This window comes from Crocuta crocuta, unplaced genomic scaffold (assembly GCF_008692635.1).
Source record: "Crocuta crocuta isolate KB4526 unplaced genomic scaffold, BGI_CrCroc_1.0 scaffold518, whole genome shotgun sequence".
Lineage (NCBI taxonomy): Eukaryota > Metazoa > Chordata > Mammalia > Carnivora > Hyaenidae > Crocuta > Crocuta crocuta.
Genome location: NW_027530514.1, coordinates 2,396,714 through 2,412,046, shown reverse-complemented (window position 1 = coordinate 2,412,046; position 15,333 = coordinate 2,396,714). Strand labels below are relative to the sequence as shown.

Sequence of the window (15,333 nt, the reverse complement as noted above, 5' to 3'; positions counted from 1 at the left end):
TCTATAGAAACAAAGCACTAATAGTATAAACATGCCTATAGAAATACCAATAATTTAACATTTTTCAATGTACCTAAATAAGTTCAGTGACTTCTCATTGAACATGATTATTTATAAGAAAACATGCAAGAGATTAAGAAACCATATTTATTTCTTCTTTGGTACAACCAGAGATGTTACCTCAAACCTTGAAAATAAATAATCTTATCAATAAAGCTTACGAATGGCAGGATATTAAAGTTCCTTCTTTGCTTTTACATAGAAGAGCTCCAAAAATTAATGGGTTTGGGATACAGTACAGTTCAACAAAATCCAGGCTGCCTACGAAAACCAGCATATGATGTATGGAAATCAGTGCGTGGGGCAGAGCACATTCTTGCTACTCCCAAGAGGACACATTGATGGGAATTTTAAGCACCAATTCTATTGACTGCAGTGAGGCTTCTTCATAACTAGTCTGCTAATCCTCTGTAAACTGAAACAATAATCTGAGAACATCTAAATAAAAAATAAAAATAACTACTGCAACTGAGGTAAACCAAACAGTTGTTTTTGTTTATTGGCACAGTGGCCCATCATAGATCACATACGTATAGCACACTAAAGTTCAAGGTCCTGGGAATGGGATTATCAATTTATTAAAGGGAGGGTTTTAGGTTTTCTGATTTCTTTTTGTATCCAATGGCTCTGCCGTCTCCTCTCCAAGAAAAAAGAAAGGATTTATTGAATAGCACCATTGTTTTAAATCTCACTGTCAAATAAGACTTATGTAATAACATTGAAGGTAATGCATTGTTGTCTTTTGCCTCAGCTTCGGTGGTGTTTCCCCTCCAAGCTCCTTTGCCAGGCATGGTTTATGCAGACAGCCGCGCAGCACTAAGCTTTTCACTGATCAGGCCCTTTGCTAAATGCTCGTTGACCAGCCTGCATGGTGCAGGAGGCTGGCTCACAAAAACCAGGAGGCCCAGGAGGTCCCGGGGGGCCGGGTACACCAGGAATTCCTGCCACCCCTGGGGGGCCTCGCTCACCATCCCGGCCATTCCTCCCATAGCTGGCAGGACCTGGTTCACCTGAAACACACAAACGATGGCACATGTGAATAGGAGAACCTGGATGGCTGAAAACTGGCAGATGGCACTGGACCCCCTCCCCTAGCCCAGCAGTGTGCACGCAGGGGCTTACTACGTGCTTTTGGAAATGATGGATGAAGACATGATGCCATGTTAAAATTCTTTCATTGGACTTGGGTTTCTTAGAAATTAAAAGTGGAAGGAGACCTTCAGCATCTCTAACCCACATTTCCATAGTTCAGTAGAATTGAACTATCCAGTATGGTAGCATCTAGCCACATATGTCTATTGAGCGCTGAAATGTGGCTAAGTCAAATTGGGATGATTGTAAGCGTAAAACACACCTGGACGCTTCGAAAACACAGTGTAAAATTTTTAAAATTTATTTCATTAATAATTTTGGTTGTTATTACATGATGAAATGATAATATTCTGGACACAATAGGCTAAATAAACTGTATTATTAAAATTAATCTCACCTGATTCTTATGACTTTGTTAATGTGGTTACTAGCAGATTTCAAATTATGTACACAACTCTCATTGTGGCCCACTTTATATTTCTCTACTGCATCATCCCTAATAAATGATCAATCTCCAGACAAGGAGTAGAAGCATAGCTCACGGGTTAGAACAGGATTTAGAGAGAAAGATAGCTTTAAGTTCTTGCTCTGCCCCCCACTTTGTGAGTGGGGTGACATTAGCAAGTCACTAACCTCTTAGTTTTTTCATCTATAAGACAGGATGATGCCTTCCTTAAAACTAAATTCCATGTCTGAAAGCATCTGATACCTAGGGGCTATTATTTTGATTATGAGGATATCATTGACTGATGTCTTTTAGAAGTCTGTGCAGTGCACCTATGAAGTTCTCAGATGTTTTCCCATCAGGGGCTCACCCCTACAGTGGCCTAAGTTCCTATGAGTATTTTTCCCTTTGTCACCTTCAAAGGTTGTCTGATTCCCCCGTGTGGCACATTCTCTGAGGAATGACACCCCATAACAGAAAGGAGTTTCTGCATCATAGCAGCAGCGCTCTCATACTCTTAGCGCAAAGGTGGTGGTAAGAAGTCTGTGTAAGACAAATTGTATATACCACGATGATATAGTTCTATAGAGCTCCTCTCACCTGGGTCTTTCAGGCAAGATGGTAAGTGTATACAATTACATATTTGCTTAGATTAAGTCACTTTCCCTTTTTCTCAGTGGTTTTAGTTTTCTTTTTCTATTTTAGTGGTCTTATTAACATATGCTTTGTATAGGTCTTGTTATAGTGGTCTGGTCTTATTAAGTGGTCTTACTACATATATCTCACATACTTTTAGAAGGAAGGTAGATTAGAGGTATTATTTTACATAAGATCTCATTCTTCCTGTGATACAATTAGACCTACACAAAGCAATATTATAGAACAAAACTTTTTCTTAAATTTTTTTAAAGAAATCTCTACAAACAACGTGGGGCCCGAATTTACAACCCTGAGATCAAGAGTCACATGCTCTACCAACTGAGCCAGACAGGTGCCCCAGGACAAAACATTATTAAGTTTTAAGAGAATAATTATCTTTGATTCTTTCCATCTCAAGGCTGTAGATATGCAGAGATGTAAGTAATTTCCCTTAATTTATCCTGTAAGCTTCCATTTGACTATATTCAGTTGTAATGAAGCAGATGATTATGTTTCCCTCTAAAGACAAGGCCCCTGAGAACGTTTTTCCCTAATCAACAGCACCTATAAATACGGCTTTAGCAGGGCCTAGTCAGGTCTCTTGACACAGGTTCAACATAGTTCTTCTAAGCTTTAAAAGGTCAGACATAAGTACAGGGTAATTTTCATATACCTTATCATGGAGACATACCAGATCAGCCTTAACAAAATCAAATCAAGATTAAGAGGAGAAAATGCCCAAAGGAGAGTTCAGAAACCAAAAGACCACTGGAAGAGCAAAACAGGTAATACAGATCAGGGCGGGTGAACATGGGGTAGCCCAAAATGAGCCAACTCCTGTGTTTGTAAATAGTTTTCTATATTAGAACAGAGCCATGGTCATCTTTTTCTGCATCACCTCTGGCTGCTCTTACACCAAGGGCAGAGCTAGTATAGATGCCACACATGGCCCACAAATCCAAAAAAGATGGCTCTTTACAAAAAAAAGTTTGCTGGCTTTAAAGGTAGTAAAGAAATGGTCCAAGGTTAATAAATGCCTTGCTGGGGGCACCTGGGTGGCTCAGTCGGTCAAGCATCCGACTTCAGCCCAGGACATGATCTCACAGTTCCTGGGTTCGAGCCCCGTGTCGGGCTCTGTGTTGACAGCTAGCTCAGAGCCTGGAGCCTGTTTCAGATTCTGTATCTCCCCTCTCTCTGACCCTCCCCTGCTCACACTGTCTCTCTCTCAGAAATAAATAGAAACATTAAACAAAAAAAAATTTTTTTAAAAGAAAAGACAAGAAAAGAAATGCCTTGCTGGGGCACCCGGGTGGCTCAGTCCTTCGTTTTGGCTCAGATCATGATCTTACGGTTTGTGTGGGTTCAAGTCCAGCAACGGCTATGAGCTGTCAGTGTGGAGCCTGCTTGAGATTCTCTCTCCCTCCATCTCTCTCTTCCCCTCCCACACTGTCTTTCTCTCAAAATAAATAAAAACAAAAAACAATGCCCTGCTGTCTTTATAAGAAAACGTAACACAAGTGTAATGAATCCTGGTGAAGTCTTAGGGAGGTAACAGGGAGGACAGAGGCCTGCTGCGAATGGCAGCATAGATGCCGACCCCGGCTCGTGCCAGCCAACAGCGGCCATGTGGAAGGTGCACCAGCGCGAGCAGAACCTCTGACCATTGTCAAGGGAAGCTAGAAGCTGAATTTTTGAATAAATATCTCTCAATTTCTAAACATTAGCAACTAATCCAAATTTTTATTTAACATTTGTAGAGCCAGACTCCTGCCTAAAACCTTAAATTTATGGGGATTTATTTTCTACTCTTCAACTATATTAGAAAGCAGAGGCAAAGCTTTTTTTAGGTTTTCATATTTACTTCCCCACTTCTACACATCACAGGAGAGGCTTTTTCACTTGCTGCATTTATTCCAGATTCCTGCTAATCCTTTGAGGAAAGAGTTGATGAAGCCATCCTGTGTACCCTTGATTTATTTATGTAAAGCATATCTAGTCCAATTCTCCCTTGGGCAAATACAGCAATTTACCCATCGAGGCTTTGGATGTCAACTTCCTCACCCTTATTATCATCGCCATCAACATTTATACAATGCTTTCGCTGTACCATGGCCCTGAACCGTGCTCACTATTGATCCCACTTTCCTCTGTGTGAAGTGAGAGTTAAGAAGGCAGGGTTGTCTGGGTGGCTCAGCTGGTTAAACCTCCAACTTGGCTCAGGACATGATCTCCGGTTCGTGAGTTCAACCCGCCTGGGGCTCTGTGCTGACAACCCAGAGCCTGGAGCCTGCTTCAGATTCTGTCTCCCTCTCTCTCTGCCCCTCCCTCACTCACACTCTCTGTCTCTCTCTCTCTCTCAAAAATAAATAAATATTTTTAAAAAATTTTTAAAGGCTAAATAACTGTCCATATTCACACAGCGAGAGGGTGTCAGAACTAGAAATTAGGGCCCTTCACCACTACTCAACCTAAGAGTATTTCCGTACCTACTGAGTCGCTAATGCTGCCTAGTGCGTAAGGGTGCACGTGCGCGTGTGCCTGCGGGGAGGTTAATTTAATGAGCCTGAAAATAACTAGGAAGTAAAAAGTGGCACCATAACCAAGACTTACTATTGATTCTTCTGGAGCTCTAACTATAAAAGGAAACTAAAGATATTTTTTCTGAGGTTTTGTCCTGTAAAAATGGCCAGAGGAAAAAAAAATCAGCCTTCGCATAACAAATCATCGGATTTTGGTGAGTCCAAACCCTAGGCATTTACTCTCCAAGGTTCTTGTTATTGTTTAGGAGCGTAATTTGGGGGTGATACAATGTCACAGTCCAAATCATTCAAGAAGTCTAACAGCTACATTAGCGAATATCTATAAACTCCAGCTCCTCAGAAAACAGATCTAAAGTGTTCTCATTCTGCTTTGTCTGCCTCATGGGCGTGTTAGCTGCACTAACTGGCTAATGATTACACAGTTTTCTGAAATATCAAGGACCTATAAAAATGTTATTGCCAAACACTGTTATTGTTTAAAATGAATGTGTCATTCTCCGTGAGAACACTAGAGGGTAGTCATGTTACACTGATGGAGGCCAGTGTCTGCTGGAACATTCTGAAGGATCTACTACATGCTGCAAAGTGACAGGGACTGTGTAAAAGGACCTTTGCGGGGGGAAAAAAACCTGCAAGTAATTTTCAGCATTAATTTGGTGATTTGTCCATGGGTTATGTAAAATGTGTGTTCCAGGGACTTCCTTACATTTCTCACCTTATGCTGAGCTTACATTTGTGGTGTTTGACAAAGCATATATGTTTAAGGAATTGGCATAAAGTGTTTGTTTATAGAAGATCCTCATAGCCAAATAAAATAGCTGCAGTAATGGAAATAGGATAAATGGCTACTGCTAAACAAGCCTAAACCAAGTGTGCTCTTGGTTTGGGGTTTGTTGGGATTTTTTTCACTCAATGTTTGCAAGCAAAGCTCACCTGTATGCAACTTTACATAAGAAACCTGAATAGCCCAGTTGCCTAGGGTGACCCAGCATGAAGCCAGCTCTGCCCTTCTCTCCTCCTCCAAGAAGGGAAAGCATCTCAGCTCACAATCCACATTCCTGGTGGTCAGATACATATGATTCCTTATTTAACTTGCTCCTTTCCTTCTTGAATTTGAATGCACAGAAGGGATCAGGAAGTATTATTAACTATTTTCCCTTAAAATCCCCAGATGTCGAGGAATTGGTCCCAAGTGGGCAAGTTTGCTGGCAGCAGGCAGAGAGAGTTAGTCTTAATGAGACAACCCAATCAAGCAATACCACAAAGGCCTCTGGTAAGAAACTGAAAGTGGGGGTGGGGATGGGAGTGGGGGGCATCGAAAGTCCCAGGGATCTCTAATCACTGCTCCGTGAGAGAGGCAGAAAAGGCATCAAGACACTAGGTGGTTGTAAAACATGGCAAAGTTATATGGCTAGCATGGCAAAGCCAAGCTAATCACATTACAAGACAGCCAGTTCATCATTCTGTCCACTACATGAACCTGGACATAGAAGGCATGAATATTCGCCTCTGTCACTTATTAGCTGACAGACCTTTGTCAGAGCAGGTGGCCTCTGTAAGTCTGCATTTCCTCAAATACAGAGGAATACCAAAATAACGACAGGTAAATTTGCAAAATGCTTGCCATGTGCCAGGCACTGTTCTAAGTGTTTCACGTGTAGTAACACGTACATAGATCCTCCTAAGTAACTCTGTAGGGTAGATGTGGTTCTTATCCTTGGGATGCAGCAGAGAACTAAAGCACTAAGAGGTAGAGTCACTGAAAATAAATAAAAGAGCAGTGCATACACCTGGGCAGCTTGGCTCTAGAGCCCACATATTTTGCCTACCTCTGGCTGGGAGAAACAAACTGGGTGATTTATGGGTACTTTTTAAACAACGGGGTACTACAGACAACATGATAGTCAGTGTGATGATTATAATAATGACCTATGGTCCATATTAGGGAATGTACCATTACAACCCCAGTGGGCCGTGTAATACTCAATGCTAAACAGATACAGAGAGGAGAACAAAACTAAAACTGTCCATAAAGCATAAAGGAATTCTAATTACTGATAATTAATGTGTTAGTTATATATATTTTAAATATTTCAGGTATGTTTGCACCAGGAAGAATGATCAAGTGAACGTTTTTCATTCAGGAGGATTTATATCCTTAATCCAACAACAGGGATAACAAAGAAGGTTGCAGGATATCCTGTTCTTTTTTTAAATATTTTTTTTTAAATTTTTAATGTTTTTCATTTATTTCTGAGAGAGAAAGAGAAACAGTGTGAGCAGGGGAGAATCAGAGAGAGGGGGAGACACAGAATCTGAAACAGGCTCTGAGCCAGCTCAGCACAGAGCCCGATGTGGGGCTCGAACCCACGAACTGTGAGATCATGATCTGAGCAGAAGTCAAACCGACTGAGCCACCCAGGTGCCCCCAGGATATCCTGTTCTACAGGCTCTTTCTTTTAGGCTCCAGACAAGTCCCTGCACAGAGTCCTATTGGAAGTTACTCCAGGCCCTCACGTCCTATTACTATTATGTTTGTGAGAGACCAGAAACCACATTCCTAATCACATTCCAGGCTCTGCCAGGGAAATTAAAGGGCCCAGCCTCTCAGTGGACAGTGAACAAGTGCAATAATTTACTGTGAACCAGTTCTTTGCATTTATGACTTGGAGTCGAAGTCACCCAAGGTCAGAAAGCTAGTAAGTGACAGAGTCAAGACTTGAACACAGGATGTCTGAATTGTACAGCTCCAAACAGCCTGCTTTCCAAGTACTAGCTTTAGGGGAGAAATGACCCAAAAGCTCTTGTTCAGGGACCGATGGATTGGAGACATTGTTAGCTAAGCATATTCATAGTGTAGACAAGAGAATGTGAGCTGACCTAAAAACCAGAGTACCCAGCTGGTGCCTCAGTGAGTGGGGCAAACATAAACCCTTTGTGCCTGTGTGCTAAAGCACTTGGAAAACTGCATGCTTTTGAAAGGTAGCCTCAACTTTTAAAAAATAATCTGAAACCCGGATTTCTCACTAAATAATGTCAAATATGCTCTTAACAGAAATATAACAAAGGCATAGACAAAGAAAGAGCAGATTTCAGAATGGAACCAGGAAGGAAGGGGTAAGGACTGGCAAAAGGCAGGGGAAAAGGAAACGGACAGGTTTAGGAGTCTTAAAATAGTGAGCCCATAAAATGTTTTAACAAATCATATTTAGATTTTAAACCCAAGACCAGCTATAACAAATTAATTTTTTCACAAGGGGGACAAGATGAGGGCCAGTCAGCGGTCGGTGCTGCCAGTGATACCTGCCCTGCTCACACACACATCTGATGGACTAAAAAGCAAATCACGGAAGCCCCTTTCTGGTAGAGCAGTGGTGGGGAGCACACATAAACCCTCCCGGTGGGATTCAGCAGCTCTGGGTGGGGTCCTGCATGGGGGCAAATACGTGTCCCCTCATGACAGCCTGGGACGCTGCACGTACAGAGCTGGTTTTGCCTCAGTCTTCACACTTTAAACTTAAAACATGGCTTATCAACAGATTTTTTTAAAGTAAGAGTCACCAGAAATGATAACATATTTCTGATAGGGAAAATCTTGCCAAGAGTGCAAGTTTCTGGTCCAAGAACTGTTACAAATCATGATTGTCAACAAAATGGGAGAAGGAGAAACTGTGAGGCAATCCTGTAATATATAGATAATTAAATACATTGTAATGATATTTTTATCAGCTTTAAACTACCTATTGCTGACACTGATAAAGGAGCAAAGCACTCAGAAAATTCCATTTCCTTTTCCTCTTCTAAACATCCATCAATGAATATAGACTTTATCATACACTAAAATCTTCCTCTCTTGGTCCCATGTAGCTTCAACCAGACTTTCTTTCCTTTTCCAATCACAGAAATTTATCAATTTGTGAAAGCATCTTGACAGACTCATGAATCGCAGTGTTAGCAAAGCAGTGAGCTATCTCCAAATGTATTCATATTAAAAAAAATTTTTAATGAGAAAGCAATTCTCAGGAGCAATGAAATGGATAATGAGAAAGCAGTGATGTTTTTGGCTACAATTAGAGCCACGATTGAATATGTAAGCCTCTGTCAGAATTAGAAAATGAGCATTTCTCTTTCTAAATTTCCCTAAACCAAGTTTTCCAAATCCTCCAAGGGAGCGTGGGCCACCCTTTTTCTGCACAACCTCTTATCCTGACTCTCCTCAGCTTCAGGGGTTCCGGATGGGGGGCCTTCCTTAGCCACTGCCTCAGCAGCTATGAGTTCGCTGGGAGGCTGCAGGTCATTCATGCTGTCAAACCCAACTGACTTTCCCCCCTGCTGTGCTGCTGCTGTGGTTGGGCTTGTAAGTCATTTCCCAGTGGATGAATGTGTGGCAGCCTGGCCTGTGGGGACAGAGTAGCCAGTGTGTAAAGACACAAGAGACGCCCAGTGAGAGAATCCAGGCTCTTCACACAGAGGTGACTTTGTTACCTCAGCCAACGCAGCTGTGATATGTGGCTTGTGCATGGCTCTTTGTGACTATATGAGTAGGAATGTTCAGGTTTATTTTTTTTTTGGGATATTGGTTTCTGGAGGGTCTGGATGTTTGAAACAGGAGCTTTTAAAAGAAAATTTCAGTTACTCCCTGTGCAACATGAATAGTTTGAAAACTTAAAACACTTTCTTGTTGCTCTTTTTGGTTAAAAAAAAAAATCAAACTATCAACTAGGCTAAAAATGGATAGGACCTCATTCATTCAGAATTTTCTAGGAAGTACATTGTGGCTGGACCTTGACACGTTTTTTAAAAAACATCTATTCAGGAAATTAATTTTCTAAGCCCTGACATTTGTTTTCTCACAAGGAACATAGACAGGCATGATTTACAGATCATTTAACTCTTCATTAAAGTTGGTCTTGGAAAATCTGTGCTGGCCATTATTGAGAATTACATGATACACTTAAGTAATCAAACAGCAATTCTTTAAGATATGATCCAATTTGGGCTGCCCACTCACTACCAGTTCCTCAACCCCGTGCTGCCATATTACACACTTACCTGGGAGACCTGTAGCTCCGGGCAAGCCCTTAGGACCTCTTCCTGGAGGGCCACGTTCCCCCCTTTCTCCCAAGTCACCTGCATTTCATTAGAGAAATGTTATGTTTCTGTGTGTTTATAAAAAGAAAGTTCCATATTTTTAAATTTTAAGCAAACCCAAAATTGAGAAAGCAAAATGTCATGAAGTTGCCACAAAACTAGATTGTAGTAAGTATGTAGCAAGGCAAAAATTGAGTCAATTAATTATAGTAAGAGATCTAAGGGAGAAAAAAAATCAAATGACCATATTCATAGATGCTGAAAAGACATATGACAAAATAAAACATGCATTCCTGATACAACATTCAGTAAAATAAGAATCAGTGGTTACTTCCCTGACCTGATAAAATATATCTGCCTCAACTGAAAAGCTAGCATCATTCTTAATGGGAAACAAAAGAAGCAATCCCACTACAGACAGAACATTACAGAGATGCCTACTTTATCACTATTATTTGTCATTTGCTTTGAGAGTCAAAAACATCCCTGTTTTCAGGTGATATAGATCTATATCTTAAATCCTTGAAAATCAACTACAAATCTACAATGAGAAAATTCAATAAAATAGCAAAGTAAAAAATGAAAATTAGTAGTTTTTACATTTACAAACAACAATCAGAAATAAGATGTTATAAAAAAAGATCCCATTTTTTTAAATGTTTTACTTATTTCTGAGAGAGAGACAGCATGAGCAAGGGAGGGACAGAGAGAGAGGGAGACACAGAATCCGAAACAGTCTCCAGGCTCTGAGCTAGCTGTCAGCACAGAGTCCGACGTGGGGCTTGAACCCTCGAAACGTGAGATCATGACCTGAGCCAAAGTCAGACGCTTAACCGACTGAGCCACCCAGGCACCCCTTAATCGCTTTTTAAAATGGGATCTTTTTTGGGGGCACCTGGGTGGCTCAGTCGGTTGAGCATCTGACCAGCTCAGGTCATGATCTCACAGTTTGTGGGTTCGAGCCCTGCATCAGTTCTGTACTGGTAGCTCAGAGCCTGAAANAAAATAAATATAAAAAAATAAATAAATAAATAAAAATAAATATAAAAAACTAAAAAGCAATTAAATTAATCAATAACTAGGAATAAATTTAACCAGAAATATGCAAATCCAACAAAAAAATTAACATCTCTAAAAGATACAAAAGGAATGACAGCTGTTCTCAGGTGGAATGACATCATCACAAAAAGGTATGAGTTCTCCCTAAGCTGAAGTTTCATCATGACCTCAATAAAAAGACAGGTTTTTTTAACCAGAAAAGGATTCTGAAGTTTGTACAGAAAAACACATAAGCCAGAGTAACCACAAAAACTCCAAAAAGAAAAGCGACGTGAAGAGAATTAATCCTACCACATATTAAACCAATTAAAATGGTGTGGCGATGGTACTTGGATAGACAAGTGAGCCGAAAAACAGGCTCCAATATATATAGGAATTAGTTTTGTAATAAATGTGTCATCTTAAGGTGGAAAACAGTCAAACAAGTCAATAAACGGTGTTGGAAAAAGTGGGTAGCCAACTAGAAAAAAAAATAAAGTTGAATCTGTTCCTCACAGCATGATCTAGGATAAATTACAAATGGATCAAATATTTAACTGTAACTTAAGAACAAGAAGAAAATATGGAGAATTATTTTATAACCTCAGATTTGAGTTGGCTTTTATGTTACGATTCAGAATATGAAGGGTTCATAAAATCAATACAAAAAGGTCAACAACAATTTAAAAAATGAGAATATATAAGCAAGAAAGTCATTAAAAGGAAACAAAAGTAGCTCTGGAATATATGAAAAAATCCCTGACATCAATCTTACAACAAAATAAATGGAAATTAAAAATAACAAGACAGCTACTTTGAGCTATAAGATCAGCAAAAATTCCAAAGCTTAATTAAACATATACTAGCAAGTCTGTGGAAAAATACATTATTTCTTATTGCTAATAAGACTGTAAATTGAGGTAGTTTTTTGGAATATCTGTCAAGATTACAAATGGTAGTACCATTTCACCTAGCAATTTCACTTCTAGGAATTTATTCTAGAAGTACAGAGGTTATGTTGTATTTGCATAAAAATGAAATGCACAATGATATTCACTACAGCCTTGCTATAATGATAGAACATTAGAAACTAAATGTCCATGAAATGGTTAAATGCACTATGGTACTTCCATAGTATGGCATACTTTGCAGCTATGAAGAGGAACTAGGAAGCTCTTTGAAGTGATCTCAAGACATATTGTCCAGTGAAAAATATCAAGGTCCAGATCACTACCAAAGGACAATAGGACTCGACTCTAGAAGGATATAGGGAATGTGTATAATCATGTATTGTATATTATCACTGGTAAGGATATGTAGGAAACTAATAAAAGGGATTACCCACTGGGAAGGATAAAGGAAACTAAGCAGATGGGAGTCACGGGTGGGAGAAAAACTCTTCACTAAATATCTTTTAATATATTTTTAAATTCTTGAACAATGTAAATTTAGTGTCACCAAAAATAAATTAATGAATTTTCAAAATTTAAAGTGTGCTGTCACAAGTGCCTACATTTCACTTGTGAGTCATTATTTATAGGGAAAATGCTTTGGACTGCAACCAACCATGTGTATTTGCAAGACAGTTGATTGAATTTGGGGATTCAGCAGCCAGAAAACCAAGTTTCATTAATTATCCTGGCCCCTGCAGAGAAACCTAGAAACTTGGTCTCATTAACAAAGTGCCCTAATACCTTAGTCAACTGGTCTTAACTGACTTTTCCTGTTCCCTGTAGAAGTCCCTATTCTACTGTATGACTGGTACAGTATTATATTATTATTCTACTACTCGTTCAGAAGATGCAGGGGCATTTTGCAACAAATTCTATATATAATCATTTTCCCAAACATTTGTATCAGCTCAACTTCATTCAATATTGTGTCATGTTTGGGGCGCCTGGGTGGCTTAGTCGGTTAAGCGTCCGACTTTCGCTTAGGTCATGATCTCGCGGTTCGTGGGTTCGAGCCCCGCATCGGGCTCTGTGCTGACTGCCAGCTCAGAGCCTGGAGCCTGTTTCAGTCTGTGTCTCCCTCTCTCTCTGACCCTCCTCTGCTCACGCGCGCTCTCTCTCTCTCCTAGAAATAAATAAAAAATATTAAAAAAAAAAATATTGTGTCATGTTTATAATAATTTGAAAGACAAAAGCATGCATGCCGAAATAGAAAAAAAAAAAATCAGACTATGAAGTGAATGTTTAAATAGTCACCATACTTTCATTTTAGCTGTGAATGTCCTCATATGAATATTTTTATCACAAATAACTGTATTTTAAAAACAATTTAAATTTGTATAAATACCATATAGGGATATAGAGCTCAAATTTAACTCACATTCACATAAGCTATTTTTTTCACACTCATCATCAATATGGCTTTACTATATTAGGAAGATATGATAATTAGCATTTTAAAAACTAAGAACTTAAAGCGCTCTTGTTAACTTAGCAATTTAAATGTCATATCACTGTAATTCTGGAGGCTTGCAACGAGAAGAGAACCAATAAATGTGCCACATTTTCTGAAGATATGAGATGAAGATTATAAATTAAAATATAACTTCCACACAGATAGTGAAAGTTAAACACATTCTAGAGAGAAGCCACATCAACTTTAAAATGTCACTTGCAAGGATAAGACTGCTCTCTTCATCGTGGTGCTGCCTTGGGGTGATCAGTCCTAGACAAACAATTTTTAGAGATGGCCTCTGAGAGAGAGACAGCCACACTGCGAGCTGCTGCTATTCCATAGCAAACCATGTTGGAGCTGAGCTCCGTTGTCCCCGGGGTTAATCTACTTCTTCAAACCCCAATCATGTCTCCTTTTGAGATGTATGAGCACCAGCTCAAGGAACTAAAGGTCCACCTTTAATAGCTAAGCCTACTCTGTGGAAAAATATATATAAAGAGCTTGTAAAATAAGCTTTAGATAAGGTAAGAAGGGAAATAGGCAGTGTAACGAGAAAAACAGCTCACTGTGAACAGAGCGGCTAACATGGAAAAAATTCTTATTGCTCCAGAGCTGCTACTTATTTCATGTATTTGAAAGCTATAACTGATGCTCCAACTCCATTAATCTGCGAGCAGATTAATACTAAAAATGTGCTAGTCACAGTTAATGACGTGTTTTTTCTCAGGCCCTCGTTTATATATTGACACATCTGTTTGACTCACACTAAAATATCTAAAAATATATATATGGCCTTCCTCCAAGGACTTAGTCCAAACCCATGAACGTTTAAAAGTAGTATTGATGACATGGAAGATTAATTTAATACTAGGCAAAGTGAACATAATGCCAATTAGAAGTCTCTCATGTTTCTGCTTGAGTATTTACAAAATGTACATGTAGCAGGGGCCTTGGTCTTAACATGTTTGTATAGTACTGCATAAACATGTCAATGAAAAACAAAAAAATATGAATATGATTTAAGATTTGAGTATGGTTCCAGGCACATTTCTACTATCTCCCACTGAAAATGTTTCAGTGTTTTGCAGAGTAGTTTTTTAGGGGGAAAAAATGCTTTTATTAAAGGCTTAGCCTGAACTGCTAAAAATTTTAGTAAAATTTATTTGTTCATTATTTATGTAGTAATATCCTTGGAAAAAGACTCTCAAGGTAATATGGCAGAGCAAGATTCAGATTGTCCCTTCTTTATTAGTCATGAGAAGAAGTCAGCAGGTGACAATGAAATGTATCTCTTCTTGGGGCGCCTGGGTGGCTTAGTCGGTTAAGCGTCCGACTTTCGCTTAGGTCATGATCTTGCGGTTCATGGGTTCGAGCCCCGCGTCGGGCTCTGTGCTGACTGCCAGCTCAGAGCCTGGAGCCTGTTTCAGAGTCTGTGTCTCCCTCTCTCTCTGACCCTCCCCTGCTCACGCTGTCTCTCTCTCTCTCTCTCTCTCTCTCTCCTAGAAATAAATTAAAAAAAAAAAAGAAATATATCTCTTCTCTAATTAGCCACACATTTAATTTTCAAATGGTGAAATATTTGTTCTCAGGGAAAAACTGATCTGTAACCTTTGGCTAGTGGAACACTGTATGTTTTTAATTAAATATTACTGTTATAATGGATGTGGTAGGACAAGAAAAGTCAAGTCCAGTTACCTGGAATCATATATTTCCAAATTCATGGTAGTACCTGTGGATAAAACTGAGGATAGTATTCTTTTCATCCCATACCCCAAATTTCAAGAAGTAAAACTGACAGCAGATGCTGATTTAAAGGAAACCAGTGATAACAGAGGGATGGAAGGAGGGTGGGGAGAGAAAGTCCTTTGAAAAAACAAAAAGGACTATATCACTTCTAGAGTATAAACTATGTCATAAATACTGAAGAAAAATTAGGGGGAAGTGCTTTATATGATCAGACTATGCTTGATGAATACACTGAGTGCTAGGGGCATTTTCCAGGTTCTAAATATAGAAATATAT

At 39.4% G+C, this 15,333-nt stretch overlaps 1 protein-coding gene across 1 annotated transcript in view; it reads right to left on the bottom strand.

The window, feature by feature from the left end:
- Positions 1 to 186: 186 nt before the first annotated feature.
- COL9A1 (collagen type IX alpha 1 chain) overlaps positions 187 to 15,333 on the bottom strand; it is an 87,411-nt gene continuing 72,264 nt past the window's right edge. Inside the window, exons 37-38 of the mRNA XM_077767250.1 lie at positions 9,829 to 9,906; positions 187 to 1,070 (exon numbers count right to left, since the gene is read on the bottom strand). Of these exons, the coding sequence (XP_077623376.1) occupies positions 886 to 1,070; positions 9,829 to 9,906 (263 nt within the window). The 3' untranslated portion in view covers positions 187 to 885. The remainder of the gene's footprint in view (positions 1,071 to 9,828; positions 9,907 to 15,333) is intronic.